The 16120-nt window shown below is 34.9% G+C and overlaps 1 protein-coding gene across 4 annotated transcripts in view; it reads right to left on the bottom strand.

Annotated features, from left to right (window-relative positions):
- Nucleotides 1–16120, bottom strand: part of LOC117242933 — a 213283-nt gene that overhangs the window by 99892 nt on the left and 97271 nt on the right. For all 4 annotated transcript variants that reach the window (XM_033509997.1, XM_033509996.1, XM_033510000.1 and 1 more), the window contains exon 3: nucleotides 14308–14556. In XM_033509997.1, coding sequence (XP_033365888.1) covers nucleotides 14308–14556 — 249 coding nt within the window. The remainder of the gene's footprint in view (nucleotides 1–14307; nucleotides 14557–16120) is intronic.

Raw genomic sequence — 16120 nt, 5'->3', positions numbered from 1 at the left:
GTAGAATGTACAGTTTATTAATATTACAGTAATATTACAGTAACATTATGGTTGGCTTGAAAATGAATTTTAAAAGAAGAATTTTTGTACATGCGTGTATTTGCAAATTGAACTTTTTATTCTGTTCAATATCGAATGTCAAAGTACGTAATTCTTTTCTTAACAAACCCATTCGAAGATCGTTTGCATTTTATAAGGATTAAATTAATGGAATATCGTTCATTTGTAGTTTTATTTGACTTGCAGTAAGCATCGATTTACGGAGAAAATGTGTTGACAAATTCGACTTTGGAATGTGCAACTAATTACTAAACCACGGACATTTATACATTTTTGAGAAATGAAAAATCCCACAAATCTACAGACTGCAGATAATATGCAAAAATATATTTAAATATATATAATATTAAAAATAGAACGCTTACTGTGATATTTAGTAGACGAAATAAATTTCTATTCACGTTCAATTCCATTCAAATTATGTTTACAAGGATAGAAATTTGCATGGAACATCCGTAGTCTATTAATTACTTAGAGAATAATACGATAATCAAGTGGACCAGATGCATCGATCAGCCGACAGTTTGCCTAAACAGGAAAGTTATGACCTATAGTACTACATTTATTTCGAATTGGCACGATCGTTGCTGATCTGCGAAACAAAACGTGCAGAAACTTAGCAACTACCCTTGTTCTCCTGACACAATCCAAAGACTTCGCTAACTACCCTTGGCAGACTTTCAGTTTAAACATTAATGCATTTAGCGAAGAAATTAATCTTCCAACGATTGCTAACTCTGCTTTCAGAACGAGACTTCCTGCTAAAGTTCAGGAAAGAATGTCACTTTTCGCTGCTACTTTATCACCATATTGTGTTATTAACTTTATCCAATTAGTTGTATTATTTTTTTTGCTATCCGCAATTGATATTGTATGTTTGTGCAACGAAAATCTAACATATTTTTATAGCTATCTGTGTAATCATCTTTTCACTAAAATCTTCGTAAAATACATATTATCTGGTTACATATTATCTGGTCGAATTCTAGTAATTCTGTAAACGTGTTTTCGTAATTGTATTTTTATTAGGTTGTCCGGAAAGTTTCTTTCGTTTCATAAGATGATAATAGATGAACAAAAATTTCTGTTTTATATTATTTTATTGAATTAGGTATGATCCATTTCGTTCTATTTCTATTATTATGTTCGTGCATAATTCAATAAACTAATATAAAACGAAGAACATTGTGCGTCTATTATTTCCTTATAAAACGAAAGAAACATTTCGAACAACCTAATATTACAATCTTCATTGCATTCTAGTGTAACATGATTCAAGAACTGTTTTGGTTACATCCAAAAATCGTTAGATTTCGAAGACTCAAAGGTACAGAATTTATTCATATTTTTGCATATATCTGATGAGCTTTTTAATTATATCACTAGGAATATTTTCATGTTTCCAAACGATTTTCCTATTTACCACGTCACTTTATACTCTTTTCGTCTTCTCTGTCGTCTAGGTCATTTAAAATTATTTGAAACATTTGCAACGTATGACGTATCCCAGCATCTCAAAAACCTGGTAAAATCCAGCAAAAGCTTCCAGAGAATCGAAACTTATTGTTCTAGACTTTCAGAAATGCACTATTTTTTCAGCTTTAGAGAACCATTGTAATGGATTACAATTGTAATGGATGAATGAACGTTGATATTTTCATGAAAAGTGTTGTAGCAATTTCATATAACACGATGCAGAAGTCAATTATTAAACAGCCAAGTAATGATAAATCTATAATTTATCTAAAATATATTTACAAAATAAATGTATAATGGGTTTCCTCTGCGATAAATACAAAACTCACGCGATAAACACTTTCGACTTTTAAAGTTTAGCATAAGATGAAAAAATCACAATAAGATTTACAAGTACAGTGATTAAAATATCGACGCATATCGCATTTCTATCGAGTTTTATGTTCCATCTGCATGGCATCACATTTTTGCAGCCTTGTGAGGATATTGCTAGATATCACACAATTTAATGTACTTGGGCCTAATTGATTAGTATGCGATGCTATACACTGGCGTGGTGATACTCTTTGCAGCCACTGTATCTACAGAATATCGGGTTTTAACACTTCCGTGCAATTATTTCCTTAGCCAAATAATGATAAATCTATAAGTTATCTAAAATATATTTACAAAGTAAATGTATAATGGGTTTCCTCTGCGATAAATACAAAACTCATGCAATAAACACTATCGACTTTTAAAGTTTAGCATAAGATGAAAAGATCACAATAAGATTTACAAGTACAGTGATTAAAATATCGACGCATATCGCATTTCTATCGAGTTTTATGTTCCATCTGCATGGCATCACATTTTTGCAGCCTTGTGAGGATATTGCTAGATATCACACAATTTAATGTACTTGGGCCTAATTGATTAGTATGCGATGCTATACACTGGCGTGGTGATACTCTTTGCAGCCACTGTATCTACAGAATATCCGGTTTTAATACTTCCGTGCAATTATTTCCTCAACTATTCGCTGTCGAGAAAATGTTGCAAATGAAGCACCGTCTGTTCCAAAGTGGATTACGGATGGCTGCCAATAAATTACTGGAACAAGTTTCTAGGGGTTGGAACTATTCAGGGTCAGAACGAACCAATATATTGATTGGCAAAGTTGTCCCCTGGAATACGCAAGATAAAGAACAATTTCTAGGCAGTTAGCGAAAAGAGGTTTTAAACGTTAACCCTTGGCACTCTGAATTTTATTTCAATTTCGTTACCAGCAGCTGCCGAAGCTTTCAAGTGTTTTGTTTGAAATTTACTTTAACTAAAAAATAGGACAATTTAAATAAATAAAGGAAGAAAGAAATTCACTTAAACACCAGTTTTATTCACACTATTGTTGTATTTTGTAATTTTTAAGCGTACGATATATCTTGAAATAATTTCCAGGATACAATCCTGGTTTTCTTTCGCACGTTTTACAAAAAAGGTGGGACAGAAAGAATGTCGAGTTGGACTCGAGAAAGGAGCTCCTGAGATAAAAACTGATAAAAATCAACATAGGAGTGCAAAGGGTTAACAAATAACGTTGAACGATTATAGACTGGCCGAAGGGCCAATGTATTTTTGCAAATTAGTGAATTCATTTTTGCAAAAAATGTCATTTTCATGTTTAGCTCCATAGAAATATATTTAAAATCCTAGAGAAATTTCAATAGGATATTTTCCTCGAAACAGGGTAGGTTCTATAGTGTCGATTTTTAAATTTATCGTAATATATTAAATATATTATAACGTATTATATCCTTATTAACAACATATATCGATGAGATATTAATAAAAAATTGACAAATTCGATTATATAATTTCACATCATAATACAAGACAAAACTAAAGATACAGCAAAAGAATGCTTTTTTTCGAAACCTGGAAACAATGGACATTTCTCCTAAAATTGTGTTTTCGCCTGTGAAGAAATATAAACTCAACGTTAATTCTGTTACGTTTTCATTCAACGTTTAGTGGACCTTTTTCTGCTTTTAATTGCTTCTACTAATTCGTTAGGTATTTTATTTTTTTTTTCTAAGTAGCACGATAGTTTCTAAGGTAACTTCTGATCGCAAATTTTTCTCGCTAGAATTCCCCACAGGTTCTCGATCGGATCAGGAATGGATGTTGGCCATCGTAATAATTCTACCCGGAAATGTTGAAACTAGTTTTTCCTAGCAGCGGCTGTACGAGTAGCCGCTGAAGTCTCGTTGAAAAATTGTCTTTTATCTTCTATTTCGGCTACGAAAGGCAGTAATTCGCCATGTAACATCTCCTGATATCCCATAGCGTCTAATTTATTTATTTACAAAAATAATTTCACTTAACGTATCCAGATACGATCGATGATTTCTCAAAAATGTTGAAGAAATAATGCGAAAAAAATATGTTTGAATCTACGATTATTCACAGCGCTGTATTTAAACATATAGATATATGTTTAAATACAATTAATTAATTAATTAATTAATTAATGTTTATACATTTGTTTAATAATCCCATCTTTGTAAACATGGCTGAAAAACAGTGTACAAGAATGATATACATTATTTTGCTAATATTTCAGCAACATATATATGTCGAAGATGAAAGGAAAGCCGAAGCCTTTCCTTGGAAATTTTGGGAACATCCTCTAGTACTCTAGCCTAGATTTCATCATAGCTGTAATTGTTCGAGATTTGTGATAGCGAGATTGGGTTCGAGGTGACAATTGGTCGCCGAACGTAGCCATGGTCACGGGATGGACGTTTTGCCTAACGAAGGTCTGGAGTGGTTGTATGGGTTTTCCGAGAAATGTGGTTGTGGCGGCATGCGGCCTCGGGAGCGGGCCTAGCTACGTGTGATGTTGCCTCGGAGGTGCCGATACAATGGGACATACATTGTATTAATAATCAAACTCCAGGCAGAAACTGCCTAGCAATGGCGTTTGGAACTTTCTCGATGCTTCCAACGAGTGTGTATCAAACTCCAGGCAGAAACTGCCTAGCAACGGCGTTTGGAACCTTCTCGATGCTCCAAACGAGTATAGAAAACAAATGCAATCGTACAGCGAGAAAAATCTCCACGAGGTTGGCATTCGTGCGATCGCCTTGGAGAGTGACACAACGAGCATTTTCAACAATCGTATTTCTGTGCCTAAGATTAGTTTACGCTTAGTAAAGAGTTATCCCGTTGACCGTGGATTCGTTTGAACCCAAAAACATTGTTAATAGCGTTCATTAAACTTATTATTCGTAAATCATACTATTCATTAAACTTACTATTCGTTAAACTTATTATTCATTAGACTTATTATTTGTTAAACTTATTATTCGTACAGTTTATTATTCACTAACTTTATTATTCGTCAAACTTAGTATTCATTAGACTTATTATTTGTTAAGCTTTGTGATAGTCTTGTATATACGTGTAAATATAATCTCGGCTTTGTGAAAGGATGGCTAATTCACGTGAAGAGTTGTTACGCGCCCAAAATTCCAATCATAACCCGACATATATATCAATGCAGCGTTTTGCTTAAATTTGTCGAGCCGTATATTCCACAGAAATATCTCAAATGCAAAGAAATATGTTACACGTGTGCAACGTGCGCATGTTATCAGAGATTAATAGCTACATACATCAGCGATTTCTGTGAGAAAGTTCATAGACCTGCTATCACGCGTAACTCTTGATTGAACGATTTCGAGGAAGAAACATTCGACCTTCGATCCTAATAAATCACAGTTAAACGTTTACGGTGCGGATTCTCGTCGAGAGGATACGATCACGCAGTGAGAAACCGAATCCGGAGCTGTACAATTTAGATAAATTGTCTGGGTGGGCGCACAGGGGAGAACACGTGCGACCTCTAACACTGGCATTGCAATCTGCCCGCTGTAACTCATGCTTTGTACAAGCACCTACTTCACCAACCTGTGAATATAGAATTCCTTTTCTTCTTTTTTTTTTTTTTTTAACCGTTCGCGTTCTATCATGAGAAATCCATCAAGACCGCGAAATTCTATTTATCGAAAACGTGACCAGCTTGCAACACAGCGAACGGAAGAATAGAAGAACTAGCTTACTTTGGTTTTATTACATAATTCTCCGTTATCCGATAGTTTTACGTAACAGTTTCAACGATTTGTTTAATGTTTCTCCTAATCGCTAGTCTTTTTTACATTTTTTATTGTACGTGTATATACTGTATTGGGAAATTAAATTTGATTGACATAATTGATTTAAATAATTTGATAATTTCAATGGTAGTAGTAATGTGTCATATTTCTCTATTGATTAATTCAACATTGCTAATAAGAATAATTTCTCATATTTCTGTATTAAGTAACCATTTAATGTCAACCGCAATGTCTCATATTTCTCTAGTAATTCATTCAATAACCTTGATGATAACAATAATTACTCGTATCTCTGTTACAGTTAACTATTCAATGTTAGTAACAATATCTCATATTTCTCTATTTATTAATTCAATAACTTTGATGCGAACAACGACAATTCCTTATATTTCTGTATCAATTAACTCAATACCTTCAACAGTAAAAATATTTCATCTTCCTCTATCGATGATGTATCATATTCGAGGAATGAAAATATATTCTGCAAACATAAAAGAACAAAATGGGTTTCATAGCCATTTGTCTCGCGTTTCTCTATTGATTAATTCGATAACTTTGGTACTAACAACAATTGCTCATATTTCTGTATCAATTAACTCAATACCTTCAACAGTAAAAATATTTCATCTTCCTCTATCGATAATGTATCATATTCGAGGAATGAAAATATATTCTGCAAACATAAAAGAACAAAATGGGTTTCATACCCATTTGTCTCGCGTTTCTCTATTGATTAATTCGATAACTTTGGTACCAACAACAATTGCTCATATTTCTGTATCAATTAACTCAATACCTTCAACAGTAAAAATATTTCATTTTTCTCTATCAATGATGTATCATTACCCATTTGTCTCGCGTTTCTCTATTGATTAATTCGATAACTTTGGTACCAACAACAATTGCTCATATTTCTGTATCAATTAACTCAATACCTTCAACAGTAAAAATATTTCATTTTTCTCTATCAATGATGTATCGTATTGGAAGAACGAAAATAAATTGTGGAAATTGTAGAAGACCAGAATCTTCTCGTAGCCATTCGCCAAGAATTTTCACGTACGTTATTTTTATCGTCCATCTAGTTGATTGCAACAGAAAAATGATTTAATAATATCAATATCATCGTCATACGACATGTCATTTCTACGACATTCTTCCGAACGTACTAACAAGAAACAAGCGTGCGTATCGAAGATAAAGTTCCGCTGTCGCTATGTCTTTTAAAAAACGTAATCCCGCGTATCGCAAAGAAAACCAATTGAATCTCGCGTGAAACTGAGAAACGTCATGTGTCTTCGATACGATACGAAAGAAGTGAAATGAAAGGTGCAATCTCAGCGAAATATCAAAACGTCAATCACACGTGGCTTTCGAGAAACTAGCCACTTGGGCGCGAAAACGAGTCTCATGATATTCAGTTTCCTAAACAACGTGCAGCCTGGAAACTTCATGTTTCACCGCACGTCGAAAATTCAACGGGAGCGGCCACGTCAAAAGCAGCACTTCGGCCGCGTGTCTTGATAAATTGATGTTTTCCAAAGCATTTTTCTTTTTATTTTCCACGCTCCGCAGCATCAACGACGGTTACACGCGTATTGCAGCCGAAATTGACGGCCGACATAACAAATTCCCGAGAAATTCGTTCTCTCACCTGCCGTTTATATTCCGTTCGCCGAGCTTTTCAAATTTTTAAACCGCACCGACTGTGTCTGGCCTACGAATATTTAATGCCGCTTCTCTTTACGATTCGGCGAGCTTAAGAAATTTACAGTCGCAACTTCAAGTTTACAGCTGACCTACATTCAGACGCTGGGTCGAGGCCTTTGCATTTCTTCGGTGGTGTCGCACTTTTTTTCGTTGAAAATAATTTAATCTTGAACGTCGCTCCGTTTTTTAAGCGTTTTACAAAATCTTCCAGATGCAAAGAATTTCGATGAAAAGTGTGGTAAACGATTTTTGCTGCTGTTACAAATATTTGAATTAATATCGAATGGTAGCGTTCCTCTAAGTGAGGTTTACGTTTCAGTTACATTTTTATTACTTACATACGGAAATTGTATATCTTTTTTACGATGGATTCGCGCTCTTTCGTTCGACGCTTTTATCGGAAGACTTTATTGGAAAATTAATTTTCTATTACACATGCCTTTCGGATATGAGCTGAAACCTTCTTTGTATTTGAAGCACGTCCCCGATGTATGTACTACGTATAGGTTCGATGAACTCGGTTAAATATAGCGACGACAGTGAATAATTTAGCAAGATCTAATCGTTTTCAGATTTCACATTTCACATTTCACATTATTGTCTGTTTCTGGCGTATTCAACACGCCGCACATAAAAGATATATCCTAATAAACACGAAGATTGTATCCCATTGGGGGTAGCCACCTACATGATAAACAAACAGCTAAAAAATTCTACCAAATGTCCAAATTGGACAAATTGTGAATGTGAAATATTAAATAAAAAAAAATACACGCCGTGCGAAAGATTCCAATAAAATAATATCATCGCAGATTCTAGCATCTTTGTTTGAAATTCTATTATTCTTACTATTATCTCAGTCTTGTTATTATTATTATTGCATCTTATACATATTGTACAGAATTTTGCAAATTTATATAACTTCAATTGCGTCATGTACATTTAATATACAGTGCTGTGAATAATTATAAATTCAAATGTATTTTTAGATGTTTCATAATATTAAAAGAAAAATTGAGCAAGTCGTTAATATTATTTCACATTGTAACGTAAAACAAAAATGAAGATACAACAAACGAAAATCGTGTTCTCTTCAAGTCTACAAACAATGAAAATTTCTCTTAAAATTGTTTTTCGCTGTGAGAAAACATGTTGTCTTTGATTATTTCTATTACTCTGTTAGGTACACTATCCACTAATTTATTTAAATCTTCGTTTCTCACAGGTTCTCGATCGAGTTCAGATCAGGACACAAAGTTGGTCACGGTGATGATTCCATTCGAAAATCTTGAAACCACTTTTTTGTAGCGGTGACAAGATGAATAGGAGCATTGTCTCGTTGAAAAATTGTCTTTTATCTTTTATTTCAACAAACATATCAAAACACGATCGGTGGTTTCTTGAAGATGTGGAAAAAATAATGCTAAGGGAATGTGTTCAAGTGCAAAATTATTCACAGCACTGCATCTATAGCCAATTAATCACCAATAGTGTACTTAATTATCTTTATTTCTGCAATCTAACTTTTATTTGTCACTGTATGTCTTCGTACAAGCCCGGTGTATACTTAAATCCACGTTATAAATCACCGGAATTGCTGTTTAAGAAAACATCCACCTCGAAATATATCAAAGCTGGTTTAAACACTAAGAAAGATTTATCTGACACTTTTTAAATCCTACTTTATAAAACCAGAGTCGACTCTTTCGCCAGAATATTTGTACACAGAAGCGAACGCGCTACGTCAACACCGCAGGAACACATAGAGCAGAGACCCCCAGATGAAAATTGTCGGGTTAAAGCCGACGACAAGATGCTGCAGGAGTCGCAACGCGTGCGACTGGCCAACGGAATAATTTGATAGACTCGTATTAGCCTGAATTCCTACAATCCAGTTAGCTACCCTAGCCCTGATCCAGCCTCGTCCTGAATTTAGAGCAATTGACACGAACTGGAACACGCCGTGATAAACTAACGTTTCCGATAGGCTTCCTAAGACAGGTCGAACCGGCGTTCTCCGAGCCGGAAAACTGTAAAATGCCTTCGAGGAACGTTCGAACTTGTTCGATTGCTGCAACTTCCAGATTTCGTCGTTTCATTAACTGTCCTTTGCCTTTAATCGCGATCGATTTATATCGAGTATTTCTAAGATGTTGGCGAATGGAAAATTAAATGGCGAAATAAGAACAAATTTTCTACTTTGTATTTTATATTTTATACTTACAGAGGCGTGTGTTCTAAGAAACTGAAGAGTAGATTTTAGCGATTGGTATTTTATTGATGATCGATCGGGTATAAGAATTTAATTTGTGATTGATGTCTCGGGTATTTGTATTGTTAAGGTGTGTTTCTTTGGAATTTCTCTATAAATTGATATTTGTTGCTATTCCTTTCCCTCATGCAAATTTATATAATCTACTGAAACAATAATTATGGTTATGAAAAATAATTATGAATCATGTAACTGTGATTATATAATGAATAATGTGATTATATAATGTGATAATGAAGTATTAGTAGTAACGCGATCAGTCGTAAATTAATCCGCTGAATTTCAACTTACCATTATTATTGCACGATTTTAACGAAATTTATTACAGACAGATCGTATTGCTGGCAAATATATTTTCTAAAAGAATATTTTACAATGTTTACGAATTTGTACATAGCTCCATTATTTAGATCGTAATTTTTACGAATATAATTTTTGCAGAAACAATATCGATAATAAAACATTTGAAAATATGGAACTCGTATCTGTATCAAAAAAATCATATCAATAGTGAGAATTTATTCTTGCAATTCGTATGACAAAAAATTATTGTATACTATGTCTAAATATTTTGACTATTTAGACTATGTCCAAACGTTGATAACTACGCGTATACTATGTGTAGGAAGCGTTTATTTTCACATTCCCATTTAGTGAGATACAATTACATTAAGAGAAAGTGTTGCTCTTCTATAAATGTACGTCGATATTTTACTTTAGGCATACTCTAAACATGAAATAGTAAATCAAATATTTACACTATTTGCTACTACGTGTAGAAACCTGTTATTTTTTACATCTGAAATTCTTTTTTCACGTTTAGCGGGATTCAATGAAATTAAGAGAAGATTTCGCTACCCTGTACACGCACGTCGATATTCAATTTTGAACATAGTTTAAACATACGATAATGTAGTCAAATCTTCAAACTATTTATATTAATCTTCAAACTGAATATCGACGTGTATTATTTTACGGAACAGCAAAAGTTTCTGTCAATTTAATTAAGTCTGGCTAAACGAAAATGTGAAAGTAAGTGGTCCCTACACATAGTAACGTGACTATGTTACTATCAACAATATTTTATTACTTTTCAGCAACGTGGAACGATGCATTGCGATAAATACGATCAGCACGTTCATTTGTTACTCGCCAATGACGCGAATCTAATCTTGGAATATTAATCTGTGATGATTTTTTGCCATGTCAATCTGACACCAAGTGATAACTTGGAAAAGTGAGGGCTGGTTGATGGCTAATAGACATAACATAACATTACCGTTATTTTCTTCTGAACTTTGCTCTACGACTGGTAGGAAAGATTATTCGAATTTGATGTTTGCTACGCAAATTCAAAACAAATGTAGAGTATACGGAATAGCGCTAAATAATAATGGCAGATATGTACGTGGGACCACGACTCAGGCGGAAAATTTTTCTGTTTCCTCGGACGTTCATCGAATAGCAATGGAACTGCAAAGTATAAAAGGAATATAGGTTTAATGTTTCTGCTCGGAGCAGAAACGTTCCACGCGTGTGTGTTATACTGTAAACTGTAGAGCTAAACTTTGATCAGCCTCGTTGCTCGACAATGAGTGAACAGTGGAGCGTAAATTCTCATATTTGGAGCCGAGGAATAGAACATTTTTCTGATACACCGTACGAAAACCAAGATCATCGTAGTATTATTTTATAATGACGTGTGGAATTTATTTCCATCTTTCTATAAAATGAATTCTCGATATTGCGAGTTTAATGGAAATTCAATTTAATTTGCGAAAATTGTCTTGCTCAATGAGAGTCGAGTTACGTGAAAATATTAAGGTCTAGTAAATTTAAGAGTTGATTTGAAAGTCGGATAAACGAAGATAATTTCATTTTGTTCTACTTGACTTCGAAATTGAACTCGTTAAGAACCAATAATTCACAACGATTTATTTACTTCTCTGTATTAAGTTACTTAGGTTAAAATAATTCCCCACGTTTGTCTAACAATTTTATTGTTAGAATATATACTACTATACTATGAAGCATACTATATACATATATATACTACGAAGCATATACTATTTTGCTTTAATATTCTTTGTGAATGGACACGGTCATTTCAAAACTTTATATCAAGAAATGTGGGATACACGTGTTTCTGCATTTTTTAAATTATTTAACAATCACACGCGAAGAAAATTTCTAAACATTAAAACAGTTGATATTTCAATATTTATAGCGCAGAGAATATTCCGATAAATTTTTGAACGAAAGTGTAACAATCTCTGCTGCGTTAGATTCAGAAACGATTCTTTTATGAAACGCTCATAATTTTTTTGTTCATTGCTTTTATTAAATAATATGTAATTATAAACGATATTGACCCATATTATTCGTATGTTCATCGCAGTTATATTTATAATACTTTACAATATTCTTCAACTTTATTATACAACCTAGTAATTAAAAAGTGATTGAAAGAAAATTCTACTGTTTGAAATTGCTTGGAAATTTTCTACGGTTTCCTGCAAAAATTCGTTACGTACTTTACATTGCGCGTTTTACGTTTCATTCGTTACAGTCCATTAATATTCAATGACAACGTCCGATCAACTGAAAATTAACGCACGTGAAAAGTTCTTTGCTTTGGCATTAAATAGAAATCTTCCAGTCCTTGCTGCGATTCTGTTTCTAATTTTAACTTATTACATGTAGCCCAAGTAAACAGTTATCATACATTGTTAGTTAAACTATCACGTGTTGGAAAATTTGTTGGGTAAGTGGCGGCGAATGACGTATGCTGGCAAAACTTTCGATAGGTGATGTAATTTAATCAGGCCATCAGGTTTTTATAATCTTCTCTGTTAATCCACCACAGGCATATGTAGCTAATTACGCTCGAATATTTTCTGCAATTCTAGACATCAACATTTTCCGCTTCGTAATGTAGCAATCACCAGTACTGAAGATAATTTAAAACTCGAGATCAGGCATTTCCGAGATTTGTATTTTATGCGCAAAATGTTTCTAAAACGTCAGGGACTTGTGTATTATATAACTTCAATCTCCGTACGAAGTCTCAGTTTTATCAGAGAGTAAAGTTTTATTATAATTATACTACGAACGTTCGTTTAAAACATGTTTATTCCAAATGATAGCTATACTGCGGTTACTACTCTATTTATTATAACATTTATATACTACTCGACTCCAAGTATACAGGGTGTCTGCGAAATTATGCTACAAACGTTCGGTTGGTGATTTTACAGACAAAAAATAGTCGGAGAAGAAGAATAACATTTTTCCCTTTGAAGCTTTGTTTTCCAGAGAAATTAGCTGGAAGCTATCCGTCAGATAGCCGTGTGCTAATTGTAAGTTTCCATATAATATAATTATATATAATTTAATAAGATAAGCAGAGTTATGTGTACAGCAACACGGTCGACTTGTTACGTAAATAAAATGATTTACAAAAAGTAATACCCTTGTCCTTATTTATGAAAGCATTCCAAACGCGGACAGTGCGGAAATAAGATAACAGCAACGATAGGAAGCAAACCGTGACACTGTTCACGTTGATAAATATCGACAGAAGGGGAAAGAGAACTCGGGTAACTGGAAACCTACAATTAAATCACACGGATACCTGGCGGACCTTCAAACCGATTTTTCTTGAAAACGAAGCCTTAATTTCTTAGGTACGACGCGCCACTATAGTGGCTCACTTTACTTACTCATTCGCTCACCGTTTGAAGTAAACTAACTTTTTCATTTGTCTTGCTTCACACTTCTTTTGCCCTCGCAATAACAGTGTTATAATAGTGTTAACAATATACAGGAAGAATATATAGTCTTTGTTTTTGATACCAATTGTTGCTTTCCGTTAAAATAAATATACCATTGTTAGATGCTCTTTTCAACACGCCAATCCGTATCCTTACAATTTTTTGGAATTTTCAACCTCAAAATGTAGCTTCAAAATAGAAAACGAAGAGCAATTTGAAAAGCACTATCGCGCTATGAGTGTAAAAATTGTGACCTGGGTCTATGTGTCGTACAGCGCTTTAAAACATATCACCCCCAACTGTATTATTAATTATTAAAGTAAGTCATTAAAGTTATATGCATCATACCTTTAAGAAAAATTATAATTTAATTATCAAAAACTTCCTTCCAATGTTCTTGCGTAGAGAACAGCATCATCCGTCACATATTGCAGTGCTGTATCGTTTTCGCGTCAAACTCTGCCGTACGGAGAAACAGCCCCGTACAAAAATCAAGAAGTTAAAGGAAACAATGTTATTCTTCTTTTTCTACCAATTTTTGCGTGCAGAATCATCAGGCAACCGCTTATACCGTGATTTCGAGGCACTCTGTATTAAATTTCCTATCGTTCGGAGGTAGAGATGAAACGTGTAGAACCTGACTGAAAAACGCGCCGCTGGAAGACGAAAACAGGTGCAAATTGCAGAAGACTAAAAAGCCTGTGTATGTTTGAATAATTAACAACGTCTCACCGTCGAATGTGTGTTTACCAAACAGCAAATATTGCCAAAATCGTGGAAAAACGCATCGTTGGACGCTCGATGGCCTGGCACCTGAAAAGGGAAAGTATCGTTTTGCACAGACAGAATGTCGACTTACCAAGCATCTTGGAACCCTGAACAGGACTCAGAGGGTAAAAATCGCCGTGGAGAGGGCAATGGAAGCCAACCCTGCGCTCTCTTCTTCGCGCCCTTCTAGTCAGCGTGCAAAGCAGCACGCCGAGGGCGAGCATAAGGGCGCCCACGACTATGCAGATCGGTCCCAGAATCCGCGAATTGCCCGTGAACGCGATTCTAGCCGCGTACGAGTCCTTGTCTTCATCCTGGCCGGGACCGCGATACGACGCAGCTGAAACAGACAAATGAAGCACGCGTAAGCACCGAGTCAAGCGATATCGGTCATTTTCCCGCCCTCTGGTGAACGATTAATCGACACCTGTGTGGCGGTAATTTCTCTCCTCTCTTTGCTTCGACTCTCCTTCGCGTCCCTTTCGAAACGATCGCCTCTTTTCTGTTCCTTTCGACCGTTCTTTTTTTTCTTTTTTTTTCTTTTTATCACTTTCAATTTCTTTTCCTCGTATTAAACGAGAACTCGCGAACGACGATGGAATTTTTAAGGCGCGGCGGATAAAGGGACGTGTAATGAGGTTTCGTAATTCAAAGCCCGGACCTGGGACCAGCTTCCCTCTACCTTCTTTCGGGATTTTCGGCCGCGTTATTAATGTTTCAAATTTAATCTCGCCGAGTGCTCGCGGCTAAGTTCACGCTTCCACGAACGTGCGCGCCATATCAAACTGCTGTGCAATACTCGCTGCGAAGAAACGGTGCAAAAGGGAACAAACAGAGAAAAAGAGAGGGAGAGGGGGAAAGAGGCGAAAGAGAGAGAAATGTGATTTTGCAGGGCAGGTGATTTTCAATTAAATAAGCAAGGAAAGACGACGGTGGGATTGCTAGTACCGTTTCGAACCCATTACAGGGAAATTGGTACTTGCCGCGTGAAAATTATGATCGGCGATAATATCCCACCGTCGTGGTTAATTAAGCTCCTTCAAATTGCGATAGACGTTTGTTGCAAGGACAAGTTAAAGAAACAAGCTTTCTAGCAGTGTTTTGCTACACGCTGCAGTTTCACTTCTGGAGATGGATGCAGACCAAGTGACCCAAATTTCGGTCTGATCAATTTTTGTTGTTAAATGCTGCAGCCGATAAACGGTAATTGCAGTTTGAAATAGAAACGCCGTTGGTTAAGTGAGAGAAAAAACAAAGGAATTGGCTGTTTCCAGAGTTTTCTGCAAAGTGCTCTGTTTTTTCGCCAGTACACCATCTTCTTTCTTAATATATAATCTTTAATTTCTATATTAAACTTTAGCTCCTGAAATGACGTATCGTATTAGATTTCAGAAATTTCAATGAATAAAAAGACAGTACTTTGTAATCAACGTAATAAAAAGACAGTATATTGTAATCAACATACTTAAGGATATTAAGTAACATGTAATCTTAGAACATAAGCAATAATACAATGATATTATTCACGTTATTTTTAAAAACTACATTTCTCTGTTTAAACATATAACGTAGAAATATCGACGATGAAGAATTAGACGTTTATTTGTATAATAAATATAAAATATTAATAAATTCCTGCAACACAAGTCTCGACGACCTTCCAGTCTAAACTCTGTCTGCCATACTCACACAACCCGCATGTAACCATTCAATAATATGAGTATCACGTTAATACCATGTATTTCATTTATTATAATAAATTAACTACATTTATTCCCATAAAAAGCGATGTGTATAAGGGGCCCAAATTTCGTTTGCTGATGAATCTTTCTTGTTAGGTGCTCCTGCCTGTAAGTGGCGATTGGAATTTAAAATAGAAATGTCGCTAGTTCAGTGACAGCAGA

The sequence above is a fragment of the Bombus vosnesenskii genome, unplaced genomic scaffold (assembly GCF_011952255.1).
Source record: "Bombus vosnesenskii isolate JDL3184/JDL3185 unplaced genomic scaffold, Bvos_JDL3184-5_v1.1 scf7180000016281, whole genome shotgun sequence".
Classification (NCBI taxonomy): domain Eukaryota; kingdom Metazoa; phylum Arthropoda; class Insecta; order Hymenoptera; family Apidae; genus Bombus; species Bombus vosnesenskii.
This window is presented reverse-complemented; position numbering and strand designations above follow the sequence as displayed.